This window comes from Carcharodon carcharias, chromosome 5, assembly GCF_017639515.1.
Source record: "Carcharodon carcharias isolate sCarCar2 chromosome 5, sCarCar2.pri, whole genome shotgun sequence".
Taxonomy (NCBI): Eukaryota; Metazoa; Chordata; class Chondrichthyes; order Lamniformes; family Lamnidae; genus Carcharodon; species Carcharodon carcharias.
In genome coordinates, this window is record NC_054471.1 from 107,402,976 (window position 1) to 107,427,509 (window position 24,534).

General features: G+C 42.3%; 2 protein-coding genes across 12 annotated transcripts in view; one reads left to right on the forward strand and one right to left on the reverse strand.

Moving 5' to 3' along the window:
- The window catches only part of fbxo16 (F-box protein 16), a 71,635-nt gene extending 61,763 nt beyond the window's left edge, over nucleotides 1-9,872 (reverse strand). The window contains exons 1-3 of one of the 4 annotated variants that reach the window (XM_041187302.1): nucleotides 9,785-9,872; nucleotides 4,240-4,388; nucleotides 2,289-2,324 (exon numbers count right to left, since the gene is read on the reverse strand). In XM_041187302.1, coding sequence (XP_041043236.1) covers nucleotides 2,289-2,324; nucleotides 4,240-4,335 — 132 coding nt within the window. In that variant the 5' untranslated portion in view covers nucleotides 4,336-4,388; nucleotides 9,785-9,872. Of the gene's footprint in view, nucleotides 1-2,288; nucleotides 2,325-4,239; nucleotides 4,389-9,687 lie in introns of all 4 variants that reach the window. The other 3 variants (XM_041187304.1, XM_041187303.1, XM_041187305.1) reach the window with 3 other exon arrangements.
- A 124-nt stretch (nucleotides 9,873-9,996) lies between these two features.
- The window catches only part of LOC121277942 (frizzled-3), a 144,525-nt gene continuing 129,987 nt past the window's right edge, over nucleotides 9,997-24,534 (forward strand). For 5 of the 8 annotated variants that reach the window (XM_041187824.1, XM_041187829.1, XM_041187825.1 and 2 more), the window contains exon 1: nucleotides 20,424-20,542. Coding sequence is in view for 3 of the 8 variants with exons in the window: in XM_041187823.1 (XP_041043757.1) it covers nucleotides 20,348-20,542 (195 nt within the window). In the remaining 5 variants the exon portion in view is untranslated. Of the gene's footprint in view, nucleotides 10,177-18,628; nucleotides 18,679-19,973; nucleotides 20,543-24,534 lie in introns of those variants that run through there. The other 3 variants (XM_041187823.1, XM_041187822.1, XM_041187821.1) reach the window with 3 other exon arrangements.

A 24,534-nucleotide genomic window follows, 5' to 3' on the forward strand; every position in this document is an offset into this window, starting at 1 on the left:
GCATCCCACTTATCACCAATAACCTATCACCCCTTGCTTACCAAGAATCTACCCACCTCTGTCTTAAAAATATTCCACCACCTTTTCAGGGAGAGAGTTCCACAGACTCACGACCCTCTGAGTGAAAATGTTTCTCCTCGTCTCTGTTTTAAAGGTGACCCTTTATTTTTAAACAGTGACCCCTGGTTCTAGATTCTCCCATAAGAGGAAAAATCCACTCCATATCCACCCTGTCAAGACCCCTCAGGATCTTATATGCTTCAATCAAGTCACCTCTTATTCTTTTAAACTCCAGCAGATAGAAGTCTAGTCTGTCCAACCGTTCCTCATAACACAACCCACCCATTCCATGTATTAGTCTGGTAAACCTGCTCTGAACTGCTTCCAACGCATTTACATCCTTCCTTAAATAAGGTGACCAATACTGTACACGGTGTCCAAATGTGGTCTCACCAATGCCCTGCACAACTGAAGCATAACCTTCCTACTTTTGAATTCAATTCCCCTGTCAGAGCATAGAGTCACAGAGGTCTACAGCATCAAGTCTGCGCTAGTCAAACAAGTACCTAAGTATTTTAGTCCCATTTTCCAGCACTAGGTCAATAGCCTTGTCTGCCATGGCATCGCAAGTGCACATCCAAATATTTCTTAAATGTTATGAGGGTTTCTGACTCCACCACCCTTTCAGGCAGTGAGTTCCAGATTCCCAACACCCTCTGGGTGAAAAATTTTTTCCTCACATCCCCTCTAAACCTCCTGCCCCTTACCTTAAATCTATGCTCCCTGGTTATTGATCCGTCCACCAAGGGGAAAAGTCCCTTCCTGTCTACCCTATCTATGCCCCTCATAATTTTATACATCTCAATCACGTTCCCCCTCAATCTCCGCTGCTCCAGGGGAAATAACCCCAGTCTATCCAATCTCTCCTCATAACTAAAACTCTCCAATCCAGACAACATCCTGCTAAATCTCCTCTGCACTCTTGCTAGTGCAATCATATCCTTCCTATAATGCAGATTCCAGAACTGTATGCAATACACTAGTTGTGCCTAACCAGCGTTTTATACAGTTCCAGTATATCCTCCCTGCTCTTATATTCTATGCCTCGGCTAATAAAGGCAAGTATCCCATATGCCTTCTTAACCACCTTTTCGACCTGTCCCGCTACCTTAAGAGACTGGTTGACATGCACACCAAGGTCCAAATAATAAATGATAACAATAAGTGATAATGATTATCAATAAATTATAACATTCTATTAGCTTTCCTAATTCCTTGCTGTACTTGCATACTAGCCTTTTGTGATTCGTGCACTAAGACACCCAGATCCTTCTGCACCCTCGTCACTGACTCCGTCCCTTTCCCTGGCAGCTATCTGAGGCTGAACCAGGCTGTTTGCAATCTCAGGATCATATATGACTCTGAGGTGAGCTTTCAACCACATTACCGCACTATCACCAAGATCACCTGTTCCGCCTCCGTAACGTTGCTTCACTGTGCCCTACCTCAGCTTTATCACTGCTGCAAGTCTCATTCATGTCTTTCTTATCTCCAGACTTGACTACTCAAATACACTACTGACCGGACTCCCACATTCTACCCTCCATAAACTTGAGGTCATCCATAGCTCTGCTGTCTATGTCCTAACTCACACTGATGCCCACTCACCCATCACTTCTGTGCTCGCTGATCTACACTGCCTCCAAACGGTTAAACAACACTTGATTCTCATCCTTGATTTCAAATCCATCATGGTCTGGCCTCTCCCTATCTTTGTGTTTTCCTCTAACCCTACAGCTCTCCAAGGTATCTGTAATTCTCTAATTCCAGCTTCTTGAATGTCCCAGATTTGAATCGCTCCATCACTTCATCAGCTACCTAGGCCCTAAGCTCCAGAATTCCCTCCCATAAACATCTCCATCTCTTTTCCTTCCTTTCCTCCTTTTAAACACTCCTTAAAGCTACCTCTTTGGCCAAGCTTTTGGTCATTTGCCCTATTATCTCCTTATATGACCCAGTGTAATAGTAATATCGCTGTGAAACTCCTTGGGAGGTTTTATTATTTTAAAGGTGCCATACAAACATAAGTTCTTGCTGGCACTTCTGTCTCCCTCCCTGCCAGAGATCAGCTAACCCAGCAACACAAGGGGATTCAGCTTTGGGGCTCCCCGATCTATATTGTTCATTTATTCAATGGATAGATTTTCTGAACTGCCAAGGGACCTATTACTTTGCGTTTAATTAAAGTTAAAACTTTTTATCTGCAAACCAGTTAATGATCATCTTACCCATTTCCCAAGTAATTCCCCTCTTTCTTCAAAGACCTGATGGAAGGAGAAAACGGCACATAAGAATTGAAGGACATTCTCTATTTCTTGTGGAAATATCTAAGGCAAAACAAAGTCTCTAAGCTTCTTGCTAGCATGGAATTAAAACATTTTATATGCCAGACCATAAAGCAGCCACCTTCCTTAAGAAAAAGGAAGCCATCATCAGTAGCCATGTGAGCACTGAGCATCAAGAACTGCTGGAGAACCAACCGAGACAAAATCAATAATCAATACTGGTGATCACTGCCACTAGAAGGAATTAAAGTTGCAAGCAGTTTGTCCTCAATCAACTTAGACATAGTATGAGTGTATTTAGGGAAGGTGCTTTGTAAACTGAGCAACAGGACAGGCAACTGATGTAAAACTTGAACTTGAATATTGCTGAAAAGAGAGACATTTTACCGAAGATTTTCATCTTGCACTCGTCAGGACAAATGTAAGAATGCCAAATTTTAAATGATCACGACAAATTATACTACAGAAGAAACAAGGTGCTGATTGGTTGGCAAGTCAACTCTGATTGGCTGAAGCATTGCCATGGAGAATGCAATGGGGAACTATAGGCTCCCAACTATAGGCTCCTGGGTAATACAAAGAGGTGCAAGACTTGGAATGTATTCCATTTGTTTGCAAGAATGGGTCCCTACATATGAAAGTAAGTCACTTCTAGCAAGTGTAAATCAGCTATGTTATGAGTCTGACTGATTATCTGAGTTGGTTCTTAGTGTAGCTGATAGCACACTCAGGAAAACGCTGCTTAATCATGGAATCACATCTAACATTAGACGTTTTGGTTTGGGTTTTACAAGTGTGGACTGGTGAAATTCAGTGAGTACTCTGCCTATTATGAACAGCTGAAGAAACATGCTGTTTGATTCAATCAGCCAATCGTTGGGACATACAACCTACATTGTCAAGGGTGTGTTTCCAATAGCAAGAAATCCCTAGAGACCTTTTAGACTCATAGATTCATAGACGTTTACAGCACAGAAGGAGGCCATTTGACCCATCGTGTCTGTGTCGGTCAACAAAGATCTGACTCCACTAATCGCATTTTCCAGCGCTTGGCCCATAGCCCTGGAGACTATGGCAATGCAATTGAATATAAATAAATACTTCTTAAACATTCCGAGAGTTCCTGAATCAACCACCCTTTTAGGCAGTGAGTTCTAGACTCCAAACGCTCTCTAGTGAAAAAATTTCCCCTGAACTCCCCCCTTAGCCTTCTACCTCTTACCTTAAATCTATACCCTCTGGTTATTGACCCCTCTACTAATGGAAAAAGTGCCTTCCTATCGACCCTATCGATGCCCATCATAATCTTATACACCTCTATCAGGTCCCCTCTCAACCTTCGCTGCTCCAAGGAAAACAACTTCAGCTTGTTTTAACTTTATATAAAACTGCAAAAGGCAGTGAGGTAGCTGGTAAATGTGCAGAGTTGTTTCTCAAATACAATTCAAATCATCGGTTATGCTTAGAAGGGAATTCACATCGAAAAGGCCCAAAAAAAGAAACATTTTTAGTTTAAATGTTTGGATAATGTTTTATGGCTAGCAAGATAGTTAGAATGGCTATAATGTAAAACCAGAGTTCTTCCATAGCAATGTATTCCTATCAACAGTTCCACTCTCCTTCACCAGAACTGTGACATTTAAATGTTATCAACTATCATGGTCTCCCCTCTGACGCCTGATTTCAGTCCTGGCTCCTTTTGCCCATATTTTACATAGGAACGAAGCAGAATAATTTGCCTGATCACCTCATATCTACCACTTGTCACTGCTGGTGATAATCCACCTATATATAGCATACACAATAAAAAATGGAATTTATCTAGCATACAGCCTGTTTAACGTGATTATAAAAAAACATTTCTGCTTGATAATTTAAAGTCACATTCCCTTGCCTTATCATTGGTGGGCTGGTGATTCAGGGGTGTCCATGTGCTCATCTTAGTTTGCATTTTAGATCCATTCATGTTCTTGGATGGTGCAAATGCCATTTTGAAATAAACAGTCGGTAGTTGTTCTTCCTGTATGAAATCACTCCATTCAACTGGAATTTAAAAGACAGAACAACAATGAGGAAACCATGGCGTCATCTAACCATCAATGCCAATGAATCTGACTCAGACAAATGCATGTCTATCAGCCTAATTTCTATACCAGACTGAAGGATATAGGGTTAAGAAAGAAAAATCATACTTTGTGTCATGCCTGAAAAATATCATTGGCACTCTTGGTGTACACCAGAAAGTTCCAAAGCTACACCGCTATTTTCAATCGAATATGTCCTTTAGCATGTGCCAGGTGCACTAGAATGAAAACCTACCCTATAATTTATGATACTCCAGATATTGTAAACAGTGGATTAGATTTTCATAAGGCCTTTGACAAGGTCCTATGTCAAAAGCTCTTATTAAAGATGAAAGCAATGGTGCTCCAGGGTTCAATATGTAACTCTATATGAACTAGAGTACATTGTCTGCTGCTCTGGGCCATTGGCAAATTTGCACTCTTTACATGGGTTCGTGAAATACAGAGAGGTGTATGCTGGGAATGCACTTTTTAAAATTTATTCTTTCACGGGATGTGGGTATTACTGGCTAGGCCAGTATTTATTGCCCATCCCGAATTGCCCTTGAGGAGGTGGTGGTGTGCTGCCTTCTTGAACCAATGCAGTCAATGTGCATTGGGTACACTCACAGAGCTGTTAGGAAGGGAGTTCCAGGATGTTGACAGTGAAGGAACAGCAATATAGTTCCAAGTCAAGATGGTGTGTGCTTTGGAGAAGAATGTGCAGGTGGTGGTATTTCCATGCATTTGCCAACCTTGTCCTTCTAGGTGGTCGAGGCCGTGGCTTTGGAAGGTACTGTCGAAGGAACCTTGGTGAGTTGCTGCAGTGCATCTTGTAGATGGTATACACTGTTGCCACTGTGCATCAGTGGTGGAGGGAGTGAATGGGAGCTGGATGGTGTGCCAATCAAGTAGGCTGCTTTGTCCTGGACAATGTTAAGCTTCTTGAGTGTTGTTGGAGGTGCACTCATCCAGGCAAGTGGAGAGTATTTTATCACACTCCTGACTTGTGCCTTGTAAATGGTGGATAGGTTTTGGGGGAGGGGGGGCGTCACGAGGTGAGTTACTTACTGCAGAATTCCCAGTCTCTGACCAGCTCTTGTAGCCACAGTATTTTTTGGCTGGCCAATTCAGTTTCTGGTCAATGGTAACCCCCAGGATGATGATAGTTGGGGATTCAGTGATGGTAATGCCATTGAATGTCAAGGGAAGATGGTTAGACTCTCTCTTTTTGAAGATGGTTATTACCTAGCACTTGCCAATTCTCAGCCTATGCATCATCTGCTTTTTCATGGCTGGATTGTCAATAGGTACACAATGGCTCCATTAAGAGTGTGAGGTTGATGTTAATTAAGTTAGCATTTCTCCAACCTGCATTTTCCATCCACTGCTCCAAACAACCAATGCCAGTGCTGAAGGCCTGTCATAAACTCACTTCCTGGTCACTGGCAGTCAATTTTGTAAAGTTGTGTTTAGCTGGTTTAGGATTACAATGTGTTGAGATTTATGTTGACTTTTTGATTTGCTTTGGTTGCATTTCATTTGGCACGTGGATTTTATTTGTCAATTTTCCAGGTAATGTTTGCAATTTAGTATTGTTTTAATTTCTTCCATTCATCACCTCCTATTATCGACTCTCAGTTCAAACACTCCATCACGGAGATAGGATGGCTGTTTCTGTTCTTAGAGAGCTGGAGCTCTGGAAGGAGCAAGAGGGAGGTTGTAGATGAGGCCTTGGTTTAACAAATTTGAAAGAGAACAATCCCTCAATAGTGCATTAAATTGCCAGCCAAGTTTATGAGCTGAAATCTCAAGTATGATCCATGACCTTTGTTAACCTGTCCTGCCACCTTCAAAGTTTTGTGCACAAGCATCCCCAGGTCATTCTCTTCTTGCACACCCTTTAAAATTGTATTATTTCGCCTGTATTGTCTCTTCTCATTCACATATTAAAATGTGCCTCCTCACACTTTGCTGTCAGCCTGTCTATGTCCTCTTGAATAAAAGCAAAAAACTGCAGATGCTGGAAATCCAAAACAAAAATAAAAATAAAAATACCTGGAAAAACCCAGCAGGTCTGGCAGCGTCTGTGGAGAGGAACACAATTAACGTTTCGAGTCCGTATGACTCTTCAACAGAACTAAGTAAAAATAGAAGAGAGGTGAAGTATAAGCTGGTATAAGTGGGTGGGGAGGGGTGAGGGGGTTGGGACAAGTAGAGCTGGATAGAGGGCCAGTCATAGGTGGAGAAAGCCAAAAGATGTCATAGACAAAAGGATAAAGAGGTGTTGAAGGTGGTGATATTATCTAAGGAATGTGCTAATTAAGGGTAGAAAGCAGGACATCAAGGTACAGATAGCCCTAGTGGGGGTGGGGTGAAGGAATCGACATAGGTTAAAAGGTAGAGATAAAACAATGGATAGAAATATATTTAAAATTAATGGAAATAGGTAGGAAAAAAAATCTATATAAATTATTGGAAAAAAAGGAGGGGGATCGGAAAGGGGGTGGGGAAGGAGGAGAGAGTTCATGATCTAAAATTGTTGAACTCAATATTCAGTCCGGAAGGCTGTAAAGCACCTAGTTGGAAGATGAGGTGCTGTTCCTCCAGTTTGCGTTGAGCTTCACAGGAGCAATGTAGCAGGCCAAGGACAGACATGTGGCCATGAGAGCAGGGTGGAGTATTGAAATGGCAAGCAACAGGGAGGTCTGGGTCATGCTTGCGGACAGACCAAAGGTGTTCTGCAAATCAGTCACCCAGTCTGCGTTTAGTCTCTCCAATGTAGAGGAAACCGCATTGGGAGCAACGAATGCAGTAGACTAAATTGAGGGAAGTGCAAGTGAAATGCTGCTTCACTTGAAAGGAGTGTTTGGGCCCTTGGATGGTGAGGAGAGGGAAAGTAAAGGGGCAGGTATTGCACCTTCTGTGGTTGCATGGAAAGGTGCCTTGGGAGGGGGTTGAGGTGTAGGGTGTGGTAGAGGAGTGGACCAGGGTGTCCATGAGGGAACGATCCCTGCGGAATGCCGCCGGAGGGGTGAAGGGAAGATGTGTTTGGTGGTGGCTCCATGCTGGAGTTGGCGGAAATGGCGGAGGATGATCCTTTGAATGCGGAGGCTGTTGGGGTGATAAGTGAGGACAAGGGGAACCCTATCATGTTTCTGGGAGGGAAAGGAAGGATTTGCGGGAGATGGGCCAGACACGGTTGAGGGCCCTGTCAACCACCGTGGGTGGAAAGCCTTGATTAAGGAAGAAGGAAGATATGTCAGAGGAACTGTATGTGGATCATTCCTTGTTCCTGTCCTACTCCAGCCCCTTCCCACAACTCTCTCTCCAGTACATCAATGATTGTTTTAGTGCTGCTTCATGCTCTCTTCTGGACCTGGAAAAATTTATTAATTTTGCTTCCAATTCCCACCCCTCCATCATTTTCACTTGGTCCATCTCTGACACTTCCCTTCCCTTCCTTGACCTCTCTGTCTCATTCTCTGGTGATAGACTGTCCACCAATATCCAATTACAAGCCTACTGACTCCCACAGCGACCTCGACTACAGCTCCTCACACCCCGCTTCCTGTAAGGACTCCAACCCATTCTCTCAGTTCCTTCGCCTCCGTCTCATATGTTCTGATGATGCCACTTTCAAAAACAGTTTCTCTGATGTCTTCCTTAACCGAGGTTTTCCACCCACAGTGGTTGACAGGGCCCTCTACCGTGTCCGGCCCATCTCCAGCACATCCGCCCTCACACCTTCCTCTCCCTCCCAGAAACACGATAGGGTTCCCCTTGTCCTCACTTATCACCCCAACAGCCTCCGCATTCAAAGGATCATCCTCCGCCATTTCCGCCAACTCCAGCATGACGTCACCACCAAAAACATCTTCCCTTCACCCCCCCCGGCGGAATTCCGCAGGGATTGTTCCCTCTGGGACACCCTGGTCCACTCCTCTATCATCCACTACACCTCAATCCCCTCCCACAGCACCTGCCCATGCAACCACAGAAGGTGCAACACCTGTCCCTTTACTTCCTCTCTCCTCACCGTCCAAGGGCCCAAACACTCCTTTCAAGTGAAGCAACATTTCACTTGCACTTCCCTCAATTTAGTCTACTGCATTCGTTGCTCCTAATGCGGTTTCCTCTACATTGGAGAGACCAAATGCAGACCGGGTGACCGCTTTGGAGAACACCTTCGGTCTGTCCGCAAGCATAACCTAGACCTCCCTGTCGCTTGCTGTTTCAACACTCCACCCTGTTCTCATGCCAACGTCTGTCCTTGGCCTGCTGCATTGCTCCAGTGAAGCTCAACGCAAACTGGAGGAACAGCACCTCATCTTCCGACTAGGCACTTTACAGCCTTCTGGACTGAATACCGAGTTCAACAATTTTAGATCATGAACTCTCTCCTCCTTCCCCACCCCCTTTTTCCAATAATTTATGTAGATTTTTTCCCACCATTTCCATTATTTTTAAATGTATTTCCATCCATTGTTTTATCTCTACCTTTAAGCCTATTTCGATCCCTTCCCCCCACTCCACCCCACCCCCACTAGGGCTTTCTGTACCTTGCTTGTCCTGCTTCCTACCCTTAATTAGCACATTCCTTAGATAATATCACCACCTACAATACCTCTTTGTCCTTTAGTCTGTGACATCTTTTGGTTATCTCCATCTATCACTGGCCCTCTATCCAGCTCTACTTGCACCCCCCCCCCCAACCAGTTTATATTTCACCTCTCTTCTATTTTTACTTAGTTCTGTTGAAGAGTCATAAGGACTCGAAACATTAACTGTGTTCCTATCCGCAGATGCTGCCAGACCTGCTGAGTTTTTCCAGATATTTTTATTTTTATGTCCTCTTGGACGTTTATCTTCCTCATCATTTACTACACTTCCAGTTTCAGGTCATCTGTAAACTACAGGGAACTGACAGAGATAACAAAAGCATAGATGCTACAAATCTGGAATAAAAGCAGAAAAATCCCGGAAGCACCCAGCCGACCAGGTAACATCTGTTGAATCACCTTACAGAGTTACTAAGAGACTGTTTACAGGACAGCTGGTGATGACTGCCCTCAATCCTACCCAAGAGTCAGGACGATTCACCGTGAAACGGTCACCAGGGAGACAGGGACTGCAGCCATTGAACCGCCAGAGTATCTAGGGCCGGCTGGGTGCGCAGACTCATCGCTACAATGAAGGAAGAGGAGCTTGAGTCAGATTTATAGGGAACAAGTCTCTCCCATCCCTTCCCATCCACGGAGCCGCAGGGACAAGCCTACATTTAGGGATCTCGGCACGTAGCTATTCCATCACTCGGTTACCGCCATGTTGAGCCGCAGCTTACTTCACGCCATGATTTGCCTGTCGTTTTCTCACCTGCGTCAGTCAAACAGCAACAGGCGACATCTTTGCCTCCGGTTTGGCCTCTCTCGGTTTCTAAGGTAACAGCCTCCGCCCCCGGCGGCTGGTCGGCTGACCAATAGAATCTGTATCTTAAGGTCATGGGACAAGAGGCGGAGGAACGCGTTTCCCGGGTAACCAGCATCGCCGCTCCCCATTCGCCGCATCCTTTAAACCAATCAGGCCTCGTGTCGGAGGCGTGGTGCTGGTTTTGACGGTGGTGCCAGCGAGTAGTCGGGATGAAGATTGGCGATTTGTGAATGGTGAGAGACGAAATGGTGGCGGCTACCGCGACCGTGATGGGGGTGGGGAAAAGGAAAGTTACGCAGTTGCTGTAACATTTTTTTTCCGGAGTAACAGATTCTCAGGTATAGCCGTAGCGGTTAACGGTTGGGCAGCGCCGCCGCGATGTTGCGACTCTAACACCGGTTCTGTTCCTGTCTCCCGGTTCTTCGCGGCCTCCTCCTCTCCTCCCTCGCCCAACCAACCAACCCACCCGCCCCCAACTGTCTTCTGTTTCAAGATACCCGGTCCCCGTTTTTCACTGTGCGTGTGTTCTGAGCCGAGAATGGCTGGTGTTGCCTTTTAATCCCTCAGTTAATTTATGTGCTGAATTTGCAGTGGACGACACTTCGATCTGCTTCGTTTTAATACAAAGCGCAGTTCGTTGTGCGTATCCCAAGCTATATGTTACCTACATTTTTTCTTATTTTGCAAGATTATCCTACTGTTTTTTTTCTCTTTCATTCCAAAATGTCCGTCCATTTGCTTATTCACTTTATTTTAAAAATTAAGTAACAGTACTGGAGATGTGACAGCGATGTAGCCATACCTGTAGCCGAGTATATGTCAAGGTAATATATCTGTTCTATCAATCTTTTTAAAAATAAAAACATCTATTTACGTGAAGATTATTTAAATGTACAGAGGCCAGTGGGGTAAAGAAATGGGAGGTAAGTAAACAGAATGATTGGCATTGAATCAGCACCAGGAGATACGGACAGTATCTGTGAGTAATGGCAACTGATCTCGTTTTCAAACTTTCAAATAAGATAAAGCAATAAAAATAACGATTATTGCAATGTTTGGCTAAATGGCTGTAATAGTAGTACACAAGAATGCATAGGTTATGCTAAAACTAGTCAGGTCCTTCATAAAAAAAATCTTTTTGATCACCATATGAAAAAAGGCTTGTCCTGGATTTCACGGCCCCTCCTGCTTCGCGGGATATTACTGTCGCGTCAAACTGAATGATGATTTAAATGGCTGGCAGCATCGGGCTGGGGGAGAGACACACTGCGGCAGGGCCGTAAAAGCCTGGCCAAAGTTTATAACGTTGGCAAAAAGAGAAACAAGGCTCATCCCAAGTGTAAGAGGGATCAGATATGATCAATTCTACTGACTTGTGAAATATCACTCATTTCTTTGTGAAAAACCGCATTAGGATCCGCAAAATATTCAAAACTCAATATCCTGTGTAATGATGAAAGGAAGTTCAAGTATTCAATCGCTACAAAGCTGTAGCCCCATCTGCAAGGAAAGATTAGTGAACTTTCCCATTTATTAATTAGAAGGGAGGATCTTCAGTGGGATCTTTGAATGCATGTAATAATTTTTGTTGATAACCTTAACTTAGCTGAGGTGAGAGTAACTGTCATTGACATCAAGAAAACATTTGACCAAGTGTGACATCAGAGAGCCCTAGCAAATGTGGAATCAGTGGAAGTGGGGGTTGGGGGCAGACTACACCGTTTGGAGTCATATCTAGCACAAAGGAAGATAGTTGTAGTTGGTAGAGTTCAGTCGTCCCGGTCCCAGAACATCGCTGCAGGTGTTCCTCAGGGTAGTGACCTAGATCCAACCGTTCTCAGCTGCTTCATCAAGGACCTTCTCTCCATCATAAGGTCAAAAACGGGGATGTTTGTGTTTGCTGACAATTGCATAATGCTCAGCACCATTCAAAAATCTTCAGATACTAAAGCAGTCTGCATCCATATATAGCAAGACCTGGGCAACATTCAGGTTTGGGCTGATAAGTGGCAAGTCACATTCGTGTCACACAAATGCCAGGCAATGACCACCTCCAACAAGAGAGAATCTAATCATTTCCTCTTGATAGTCAATAGCATTACCATCATTCAATTGCCCACTATCAACATCCTGGGGGTTACCATTGACCAAAAACTGAACTGGACCAGCCATATAAATACTGTGGCTATAAGAGCAGGTCACAGGCTGGAAATTCTGTGGCAAGTAACTCACCACCTGACTCCCCAAAGCTTGACCACCAGCTACAAGGCACAAGTCAGAAATGTGATGGAGTACTCTCCCCTTGCCTTGATGCAGCTCCAACAACACCTGAGAAGCTTGACACCATCCAGGACAAATAAGTCTGCTTAGTTGGCACCACCGCCTTAAACATTCACTCCCTACATCACTAATGCACAGTGGCAGCAATTTGTACCATCTGCAAGATGCCCTGCAGCAATTTGCAAAGGCTCCTTTGTCAGTATCTTCCAAACCTGTGACCTCTGCCACTTAAACAGCATTGTGGGTGTTCCTGTACCACATGGACTGCAGCAGTTCAAAAAGGCAGCTCACCATGACCTTCTGAAGGGCAATTAGGGGTGGACACTGAATGTTGGCCTAGTCAGCAACGCCCACTTCCTGTGAAAGATCCTGAGAAGGTTCAAATCCTGCCCATGGCAAATGGTGGAATTTGACTTCAATAAAAATCTTGAATTGAAAGTCTAATGATGACCATGAAAACATTGTCGATAGTCATAAAAATCCATCTGGTTCACTAATGTCCTTTAAGGAAGGAAATCTGCTGTCCTTACCTGGTCTGGCCTACGTGTGACTCCAGATCCACAATAATATGGTTGACTCTTAAATGCCCTCTGAACAAGGGCAGTTAGGGATGGGCAATAAATTCTAGCCTAGCCAGCGACGCCTACATCCCATGAATGAATAAAAACTGATACATTTTTTAAAATGCTACAAATATAAGACTAACCAATGTAAATGAAAACCAATAAGAAATACCTTGAATGTCAGCAAAAGCTTCTTTGAAAGATTTTTGTTATATTTTGTAAATGGAAGCAAATGAATTTGGACTATTCACAATACAGTGAAATAGTGTAATGACAGTTATGTAGACCTGGGCCAGATTTGGTTAAAATTGAAAACAAAACTTTATGGAGAGCTTTGCTCAGTAGACAAAAAGCTCTGAAATAAACTGGGTGAGAGCAGAAGTAAAAATATTTGGGACATTTAAAAAGTAGTTGGATGTCAGTGGGAGAGTAAGGTTTTTGAGGTGGGAAATGTTCTTTAATGGGCTCAGTAGCCCTTTATTCTTTTCACTAACCATGTATATTAGAAACCTGAGCTTCAATGGGGAATTTTTTTTTCAACTTTTAACTTTGCTTCGTGCAAGATAGTGATAGTCCAGAGAGGCTGTTAAGTCAATTTAAACTGGTCCATCAAGAGTACACCCAGGTCCACTTCATGGTATTTACCTTTTTTAAATGATTCCTGGTTACGGTCTATAAATATACATGGGTTTCTAATGTTTTCTTCGTAGGAATCGGCTGCTTAGCCCCTTGAGCCTGTTCTGCCACTCAGTGAGATCCCAACTGGTCTGTGACGGAACTCATCACAATCGCTTAATATCTTTGGGTAACAAAAATGTTTCACCCCGGATTTAAAATTAACAGTTTACCTAGCATCAACTGCTGTTTGCAGAAGAGTTTGAAACATCATCTGCCCTTTGCGTATATGTGTTTTCTAACTTGCAATCCTCCTCTTGTCTTCGCTATTGTTGTCAAATCCGTTGGGCTTTGTGTGCTAATAAGAAATCCATGAAAGGATACTTACATTTGTGGATGTTGGATCCTAATCCCCCTTTTTTGAAGTTTCCATATCTGTGGCAGTGCTGAGTGGGAAGAACAAAGAGAATACAGCCAGCTTGCCAATTTACAGAATAAAATGTAGTAGCTAAGAACCCTTGCAATGCTTCTGGAGATTCTTGGTTACCTCTCAATATTTAGGTTAACCAAAACAACTTTGTGATTTCTACGTTAGGTTCCTATTGAATGTCCCCAAGTCAGGCTCAAATCACAACAAGGAACAGTAGAACTTGCCACTCTACAGTTCAATTGTGCCTTCATTCCCAAAGTGAAGACAGACCTGAATGGCACCAGTATTTTTGTGGTTAATTAATTCAGTAATTGTTACTAAATGTTTACTAAATCAGTAATTGTTATGGAATCTGAGTGAGTTTGCCAATCGGTGCTGAATTGTAGGGAATTTTGCCCTGAGTTCCATTAGCGGATTTATCTAGGTTAAGCACTACTTGTGTATTGCAACATTTTAAGTCCCTAGACTTTCCTCTCAGCAGGTTTAAGTTCTAGAATTGCAAGTTCAGCGTGCCACTAATAAATATGATAGGCTGTATTCTTGTTCCTTGTCTGTGTGATGTCTTTTGCCAACATTATCCCTAAACTTGGGTTCAGCCTTCACATGTCTGTGGGTATGGTAACCCACTGGGTATGATTCTAGCAATTTAGAGATCATGAGCCAGAATCTCTCCATAGCAATTTGTGAAACTGAATTCAATAAAAATGTGGGCTGTGATCAGCAAAAGTGACTGTGAAAGTTGTCACTCCTACACAATCTGGTCTGTATGTGACTCCATTCTCACATGGTTGACTCATTAGTGCAACTTGTGATAAGCAATAAATGCTGCTTTGCCAGTGTCACCACAACCCAAGAATAAAATACTGCTCAAGTTAACCTACTTTCTAATTCAGTTACTGTTTTTTATTCTACTGCTTTCTCTGTTGGGCATCAAGTCTTGAATAAAGAAGAACTTTTTTACAGATTAATAGTCATCAAAATGATGCCATTATGTTTGGCTGCCATCACAAAATTTGCAACTTCTAAAATCGCATGCTCAGGCTGAACTCAACAATGTTTATTCTTGGTGTCCTACTAAACTTTGAACCCAATCAATTCTATCAGAAAGACCATGTGCTTCCGTCTCCAAATATTACGGTACCTGTTTCTACCCTGACCCTATCTATCCACACGACCATTGAAAATTTTATTCATGCTTTTGTTACCTATAAGTTGATCTAATTGCCCATCAACCAAGATCCACCCTATATAAACTTCAACTGTAAGAACTCCACCAGCTCAACCTGGTCTGGAATTAAACCCTGCTGTTATATTACTCAAATTCTCAGCAATCTCCATTTATGAATTATCTCTTGCAATTGACTTAAATTTTAATTTTCATTAACAAATGATTCCATGGTGCCCTTATGAGAATGGTGAGCAGCATGGCACAGAGGATGCAGAGAAGACCTGAGGTGGAGGAAATTCACAAAAATGGGTTTACTATAGTTTAACTTATTCTGGAACCTTTTTAAAGCCAGTTTGTAATGCAGTGCTGTATTAGTGACATTCCTTGCAGATAAAGCTGTGGCTGATATTAGAGCATGATTAGTTTTGAAGATATCCCATTTATCGTGGCAGAGGTTTAGAAAGGATCTGTTCTACTTATTCACGTACATGGTGTTTGCAAACACAGTCTATAGCTTTTAATTCAGAATTGAATAAAGGAGCATAAAATGGGAATGATTAAAAATTTGATTACTTAATTTGTATGTTAATCAATGTTTAATTAAGAGTAGAATTTAGAAGGTATGGGATTTTTGGTACTTAAGAGTTGTGAGCGTTAATTCCCATCCAATGTTAACTGATTTCTAAAGTAAAAACAGAAAATGCTGGAAAAACTCAGCAGATCTGGCAGCATCTGTGGAGAGTGAAACAGAGTTAACATTTCAAGTCATATGACTCAGCTAATTGTATTCTATTTAGCTGCTGTATTGTAGTTGGAGCAATAGAATAGTTGCTCCTTGCCATTGTATTGATTGGCAGATAGGAAAAAAAAAGAATTTTTTTTTACAGTGCCTTTCATTGCCTCTGATGCCTCAAAGTGCTTTTCAGCTAATTGTGTATTTTTGAAATATAATCACTGTAATGTCGGAAATGTGGCAATCTATTTGCACACATTCAGCTCCCTCAAGCAGTAATGTGATAATGATCAGATGATATGTTTTTGTGAGAATTGAAGGATAAATATTGACTAGGGGACCAAGGATAACTCCTCTCCTGGCGAACAATTGCATGCTCCACCTCATCCATGGGTGTGTGCAACTCTTTGTTATGACTCTTAACTAGCCATATCAAGCTTATTACTAAGACTGTCCAATACCACTGCTGAGGGATTTTCCATGCTGCCTGTACTCCAGTCCCTCGCTGATGAAATCTTTGCTTGTACTTTTGTCACCTTGGCACTGAAGTTGTCCAAGATTTTCCCTTTTCTACGCTAGATGAACTCCAACTTATGCAGAACTTCCCACTTGAATTCTACCCCATGTCAACCTAATTCATGTATCAGCCCAGCTTCACCAGGCTCTGCTGATTGCTTGTGCTCCAGTGTATTGATTTTAGGATCTTTGGCTCCATGCCACTTTTAGTACCTCCATGTGTCCTGTTCCCCACCTTGTACTGTCTCCCTTCTGAGACTTGACTGTTGTCAATAACAGGAATTTCAACACTTGTTCCTCCGCACTCTGGAATTCCCATCCTAAATCCCTCTACCCAGGTATATTTCTTCCCATAGTTTATTCTGTTTGAAATGAGAATTTATTAATTAATTGCCAGAAGTAGAAACTTTTAAACCTTGCTAAATGGGTCCTGGTCTGTTGCAGATAGGGGAGGGAGAAGGGTGTGCCTGCCATTTTACTGCAGTTCAGTTTTTAAATTAGATTGCACTTGAATATTTTCTTTGCACTCTTTGTTAAGTTATTGAAGTTATTTTTAAATATCAATCACCTGACTGCCAGGGAATGACTTTCAAATGGCCAGGTAATGAGATCCCTGCCACTCAAAGTGGAGCATGCATGTTACAGAGAGACCTTTTAAAAAAAACGGCTGATGGGAAGGCACATTGAATTGTGAGTGGAGAGTGAAAGATCTAGACAAACACCTGCATACTGTAACTTGATAACTGTGTAATCATAACCAAGATTGCGAAGCAGGTTCATTTATATGCTGTAGAGAAAGCTGTCAAATTCTTTGAGTTGTAATCCAAAATGCACTAGTTCTTTGGTTGGAAAGTAGAGTTTGCGCTCTCCCAAAATTGTTTTAATTTTTAAGTCCAACTACATATTCTGTTATGCGACTGTTTTGTTCTCAGTTTTTAAAAGTTGTCGTGCTGCATAGAGAAAATGTGTCCATATGAATTAGGAGCAGGAGTAGGCCATTTGGCGCCTCGAGCCTTCTTCGCCATTCAGTAAGATCACAGCTGATCCAATTGTGGCCTCAACTTCACATTCCGCCTACCCCGATAACCTTTGCTAGTCAAGAATCTATCTACCTCTGCCTTAAAAATATTCATTGACCCTGCTTTCACCATTGTCTGGGGAAGAGTGTTCCAAAGATTCATAACCCTCAGAAAAAAAATTCTTCTAATGGCGGTATTAAATGGGAGACTCCTTATTTTTAAGCTGTCCCCTAGTTCTAGTCTCGCTCACAAGGGGAAACATCCTTTTCAGTGTCCATCCTGTCAATAAAATCACCTCTCAATCTTCTAAACTCCAATGGATACAAGCCCTGCCTATCCAACCTTTATTCTTAAAATGACCCCCCCACCCCGCCCCCCACCCCCAAATCCCAGGTATCAGTCGAGTGAACCTTCTCTGAACTGCTCCTAACGTATTTATATCCTTCCTTAAATAAAGAGACCACCAAAACTGTACACAGTACTCTTGATGTGGTTTCACCAATACCCTGGACAACTGCAGCAACATATTCCTACTTTTATATTCCATTCCCTTTGAAATGAATGACAACATTCCATTTGCATTCCTAATCACTAGCTGTACCCAACACTGATAACACTATATACTGTATGAGTTAAAAATTTATTTTGGGTTATGCTAGTTATGTGAAAAAAGGAAACAAAAATTTTATTTATATATAGCATCATTCACAACTTCAGTATGTTCCAGAGCACTTTACAGCTAATGAATTACTTTTGAAATGCAGTAATTGTTGTTATGTAGGTTACCCATAGCCAATTTGTGCACGGCAAGCTTCCAAAAACAGTAATGTGATAATGACCAGATAATCTCTTTTTTTAAATTTGCAAGGTCTTTGGGATGGGGAATTCCCAGTTCCTATTTGAAAAAGATAATGCCGTAGGATCTTTTAGGTTGAACTGAGACAGAGCAGACAGGGCCTCTGTTTAACATCTCATCTAAAAGATGGCACCTCTGACAGTGCAGCATTCCCTTACTTCTGCACTGGAGCAGATTTTTGTGCTCAAGTCTCTGGATTGAGAATTGAACTCAGTCTTTCGGTTCAGAGGCAAGGGTGGTAGCAACTGAATCATGGCTGACATTTAATTCACATCCAGTGCTTCAGTGTCAAATTGGTATATTTATTCGAGCACCGCAGAAAAGTGAAAATGAGCATAGGCATGGTCTTATTAGTTGCAGTCAATCCTGATGTGCAGGTCGGCTGTTTGTGAGTTACCTCTTAATACCTAATCTTAGAGATAAATCTAACCTGAAGCATTAGCCCCATTTCTATCTCCACAGATGTCTGCCAGATCTGCTAAGCATTTCCAGCATTTTCTGTTTTTGTTTCAGATTTCCATCTTCCACAGTATTTTGCTTTTGTATAAGGTTACTGGGAACCTCTATTATTAAGAAGTGACTATTGGTACACGGTATAAAACAATCTGCATTTTACCTTTGCAGTTGCTTCAGAAAGACTTCATATACATCATGCTGCAGGTATGCCTGATGCTGCCCTCCCATCTCCAGATAGCTTGTTAATATGCCTGTATTGTCTGACTGTTTCATAACAGTTTAGCTACAGTGCAGAGTAGCCTGGATTACTGACGGGGCCTTTACCATGTTGCTCTGTACTGTCTGAAATAGGATCCTTCATTGAGTTAGTGATCATAGCTTTGAGACAACTGACCAATGTGCGAATGCTTCACTGTTGTCAAAGGGTATTTGGGATCTGTCAGAGTAGGCGTGGCAGAGATACAGTTAAAAGCCACTTTATCAACTGCACTCCTCTAATATAACAGACATGTGGATTCCCCATTTTTGGCTGCGGTTCATAGTAGAAATGTACAGAGAGCTAATAGCTTTTAAACCATCACACAAAATTCAGTCAGTGATTGTGCTTGTATATTAAGGGAATCGACATTAAGGTAGCAAACGAGGAAAACCCATCCCCTGTGTTTTAACAATGCATCAATTGAGTTTCTTCACAGTGGAGCTCAGCAAATCCTACATCTGGCTATAAAAGTGAAAGTGAGTGTCTCCTCTGAAAAGCAGTGAAAATAGACAATGTAAAAGTGTAAATATTTTAATGGGCTTCTGCAAAGAGTCTTACAGAGTACGTGATGTGCAGTGGTTTTGTAATGGGGTCATGGTACCAGTTATAAATGTGTTCCTCAAAGGTTTAATGCATTTTTTACATACCTATGTATGTCATTTCATTGTCGCCACTACAAAAGAATGTGTCCTTTCATTGTTGGACTCTGTATCAAGTAAAGAGAAAGTGTGGAAAGAGCTATATCAAAGGTTCATTTTTAAAAAAAATCCTGACTTTTCAAGGTCTGGACAGGAACTTGATTTTTACTGTTTGCTCACGCCTGTACAATGGGATATTCGTAGCACAAAAATGTATAAAAACATATTTGGCTCTGTTTATCTGAGCCAGTTAATTAGATCATTAGCCTTTGCTGATCCTAGTATGACAGCAGGATCCCTGTGGTTAGGCTTTATCAGCATGGGTTTCTGTTTGCAATTGTCATTCAGAAACTCCTGCTTAAGGTGTGTGTTTGGGTAGGTTAGGTGCAGATAGGATTTGAATCTTTCATATTGTCCGTCCGTATTTCAAATAACCTGTCAGCAGTCACCAAAGATGCTTGCTCAAGAAGACTGGTCGCTTGTGTTGGATACCAGAGGGTGACTAACACATGTAGAACCATAACAACAGAAAGGAGAGAATGTTGATTATAAGCAGGGCATGAAACACCTCTAGTAACTTCTGTTTGTATGGTTGTTTATAGGTCACAAGAATACCCTTGATTTGGGGAGAGAACCTTCTGGACTAGAATGGGAACCATTGCTTGGGAATGTGGCTAAGTAACAGAGTCACATGGAAATTCACCGGACAGCAAAAGAAAGCAGTTGACTGCCAGAACCTAATTTTAATGGCCTGTTAAGGAAACAAAATTATTTTATGTGAAAGAGAAAAATGATGAGTACTGCACTGATGAGTTCCAGAAACCCGTGACTGAGAGGCCTGAACAAGTTTGTGTTCGTGAATGGCGGTTTGAGCAAGCAAACAAAGAAGATTAAAAAAGCAAGCATTCAATTAGTGAACCTGTTTTTCTTCCTTCGTTTAGCAAGAAAGGAGTTTTTAGTGTTGAACGCTGCAGTTATGGCTATGACTGTCAGGGAGATGTTATGGACATTTTATGTACTGTCTGCATTTCTGGGACACGTTAGCGGCCACAGTATGTTTGCCTGTGAACCAATTTCCTTGAGAATGTGCCATGATCTGCCTTACAATATGACATTTATGCCAAATCTTCTGAATCACTACGACCAGCAGACTGCAGCCCTGGCTATGGAGGTAAGCTGACTTTCTATCTTTGCTGTTGCAGCATAACGAGCTGTGTAGTTTTTTTTTAAAAACCCTTCTCTCCCCTTAATTTTATAACCTAGCTGAGACTAGATTGTCCTAACTTTGGCACTCTGGATATGAGGTCATGAGTCGCTTACATAAGCCATGGACATTTATGCCCCTCTGTACTACTTCCCTGTCGATAGATGTTAGCTGTTCATTACCTGCTGCCGACATGATTGTTGAAATTTATCACAGAATTTTAAGCACAATGTTTTTGTGGTAAGTTCCTGCAATGATATGTTTCTGTATTGCAAAGTAAAAAAAAAAAAATTGTAAATGTATGCTATCCTCAAGGTAAAAGTTGTCCTATTAGCACCTTATAATCTTACTGTTGGGAGTAGAATTTCTATAGGGCCCTTCCAATATCCTGCTAACACTCCAGAAATCCTGGAAAAACAGTAAATTTACAGAGATGGAGATCAGGAGAAATTAGAATTTGAAGTTTTGGGGTCTGGGATCCAATCTTTACATCAGGAAGACATCAGTGATGAGTGAGCAGGATAGGTTACAAGCAGCTAAGTTTTTGATGAGCTTAAGTTTAGGGAGGGTGCAAAATTGGAGATCAGCCAGGAGAAGGCTAGAGGTGATAAAGGCTTGCATAAATGGTTTCAGCAGCAGATGAATTGAGGCAGGGATGAGGTGGTTGATTGAATGGTGCTGTAAATAGGTGGTGTTTAAGGTGAAGAGGTTATGGGGTCAGAAGCTAAGCTTGGGGTCAAATATTGAACAGAGGTTTCAACAGCTTGGGACAGTGGCATGGACTGAAATTATTGACAACGGTACAGAGTTTGTGGCATGGGTTGATAGCTAAGTTAGTGAAATAAAGCAGTAGTATTTACTAACATATTTCTGCAACTGTGGAACTGTAAAACTTGTATGAAGTTCTGAAAATATTTCCTTATTACCATTTGTTTTCTTTGAACTAAAATCAGCTACTGAGATTTCCTGTGCAGTGGCACAATGCATTTGTATATGGTATAGAGTTCATTGGGTCACTCTGCAATTTATCCTGGAGGGAGTTCCCTATCTCAGGTCTTCTGAAAGAAATGTTGAAGTGAAATGAGGGAAAGCCGAAAGTGCGGATGAAGTGAAATATTATTTTTTCTGTGCTTTGAAGTTGACGATAGTGCACTTGCATTGGTGAAGATCTGGCTCAATTCTAGAACAGAACAGAAACAAAGAATTTTCATGATGAGAATTCAAAGTAAATTTTAAGGCAAAGTTGAACAACAAGAATTGCAAATGGTGGAAATGTAAGTCAAAAACAGAAAATGCCAGAAAAACACAGATCATCGATCAATATTTGAAAAAGAGCCAAATGTTAATGTTCCCTGTTGGCACTTTTGATCCCATCATTTGATGAGAGGTCCAACCTAAAGACATTTCTCTTTTACGTCAGTCTTCTTCTTCCACGGACAGTCTATACATGGCCCAGCCAGAACTGGACACGTTTTTGCGCCTTGTTGTTGAATTCAGCAAGATCTGCAACAGTGCAGGGTTCCTCTAGCGATAGCCATTGCAGGAGATGTTGCATAGTCTGTGGTTCAGTTCCACATTCACAAGTTGTCGGGCTGGTTGTATATCCCCATTTGCTTAGTGACACCTTTGAACTACCTAAACCAGTCCTAAGTCTGTTAAGGCACTTCCAGGTTGCCCAGTTGCAATTAGCTCCTGGGGGAAGATTTTCATCCAGTAGAATTTCCATCACTGGGGGTTTTTCGAGACTGGCGAGCCGGTCTTTCCACAAGGCGATGCGGGCTTCAGATGGGGTTGATTGTAATGGAACAACATTGTTCATGAAGCTCTTCCTTGACTTTAGGCGGCTGGGTGTAGAGGGTGCCTCTCATCTGATGTTTGATGGAGTCGCTCTTTCTTGCTTGCTAACGTTCTTCCTATATCGGGGGAGCAGTACCTGCCAGGATATATAGGCTGTTGGTGTTTGTTGGTTTTAAACAACCTGTGATAAGTCAGCAGTTTGCATTCAGAATGGCATCCATTTTCTTAGCATGAGTAGATCTTTCCCATGCAGGGCAGGCATATTCGGCAGTGGAATAGCAAACAGCAAGTGCACTGGTGTGCAATGTTTTCGAGCTTGCTCCCCATTTTGTGTTAGTGAGCTTATTCAGGATGTTGTTTCGTATGCTCACTTTTGCCTTTGTCTTTTCAATATGGTTCTTGAAAGTGAGGCATCTGTCAAGGGTGACTCCTAAGTAGATAGGGTGCTTGCAATGCGTCAATGTTGCTCCACATCAGGTTACTTTAAGCTGGCGTTTGGCTTCACGGTTTCTGAGGTGGAATGCGCAAACTTAGGTCTTTGGGTTTGTTCGAAGTTGGTTTCCTTCATAGTACGATGTTGGTCCCTCCAACACCTCAGAAAGCGGTTTCTCCACGGTGTTAAAATCAGTGCTTTGGGCAGTGACACATAAGTCATCAGCATATATAAAACGGTGTGTGACACCGCCTATAGGTTGGTCATTCATGTAGATGTTGTACAGCAGCAGTGCAAGCACACTTCCCTGAAGAAGACCATTCTTCTGAATATCCCACCTAGTTCAACACAGAACTGGCGATTTTGAAGCATGCTTTCTAACAGCTCTGTTAAGTGAATATCTTTCGTCACCGCTAGGATCTTGCAGAGGAGACGTCTTTGGTTCACTATCGTATGCTGTTGACAGGTCTACAAAAACAGCACCTGTTACCATCACTTGCTCAAAACCATCTTTGATATGTTGTGTGAGGTTGAGCAGTTGGCTTGTTGTTGATTTGCTGGGGCGGAAACCTGCTTGCTCTGGAATGATCTTCTCATCTACAGTTGGTGCTATCCTATTGAGTATCAGGCGTTCAAACAGCTTATTCGTGTGGCAAAGCAGTGAAATTGGCCGAAAACTCTTAGGATTTGAGGGATCTTTTCCGGGCTTTAATAGTGCTATTACATGTGCCTTCTGCCAAATATTAGGTAGCTTGTGTGTTGCCAGGCAGTGGTTGAACAATTGTAGGAGCCATTTCTTTGCTTGTCCAAAATGCTTTATCTGCTCCATTGCTATGTTGTCAAGACCAATTGCTTTCCCGTGTTTTAGACTAGATACACCAGTTTCCAGCTCTTCCTTGGTGAATGATCCAGTGAAGCCAGTGTCATTGATGTCCTTCTTCCTATCTTGTTGTGCTCTTGGTTGTTTTTTTGTTGATTTTTCCATTTAGGAGCAACTGGTGTGCAACTTGGTTTGCAGACACATTTGGATGTTGGGTAGCTTTCTTGGGATCGCCTCCAAGTTTGCTTATGAGAGACCATGCCTTCTTGCTGTTTTTTGTAAGATCTGTTGTCTCTATCAAGGTGTCCCAGGTTTGACGCTCTTGAGATACTTAACATCACCCTCTTACGGTAGATATTGTTTCCTCTGAGAAGGAGTCAGATTCAAACATTGAGACATACTCCCAGTAGAGTTCAGCATTCTCCTTGGGGAGACCAGCTATGTTGTGTGCTCTACAACCTTGGGGGATCTTCCTTCTGGCTGTTTTCTGGACAGCTTTTGCAAACAGGTTGTAGTGCTCAGGTAATGGTTTGATACATTTAACCTTACGGTCAAGTGCTCAGATGAACACGTTCCAATTGGCCTACTTGAAGTTGAAGCGCCTTTTGAATGGTACGACGGTTGGTAACACTGCTGCATTTACCTGGATGCCAATAGGATGGTGTTGTCTGTGGTATTGGGTCTGTGACAAGCTTCTTGGAGAGGCCAGTGATGTCATTGCTGACAATGGCAAGATCTGGGTTATAACTACGCTTCCAGCGGGCACTGTGGAAGGAGGCTGGCACTTTAGGATCGTGGATGAGACTAAGCTGGTTAGCGTCCATCCATTCTTCGACTGCTTCTCCATCGTTGTTAGACTCCTTGTACCCCCATTGGCTACTGTGGCTGTTAAAGCCTCCAATGATGATC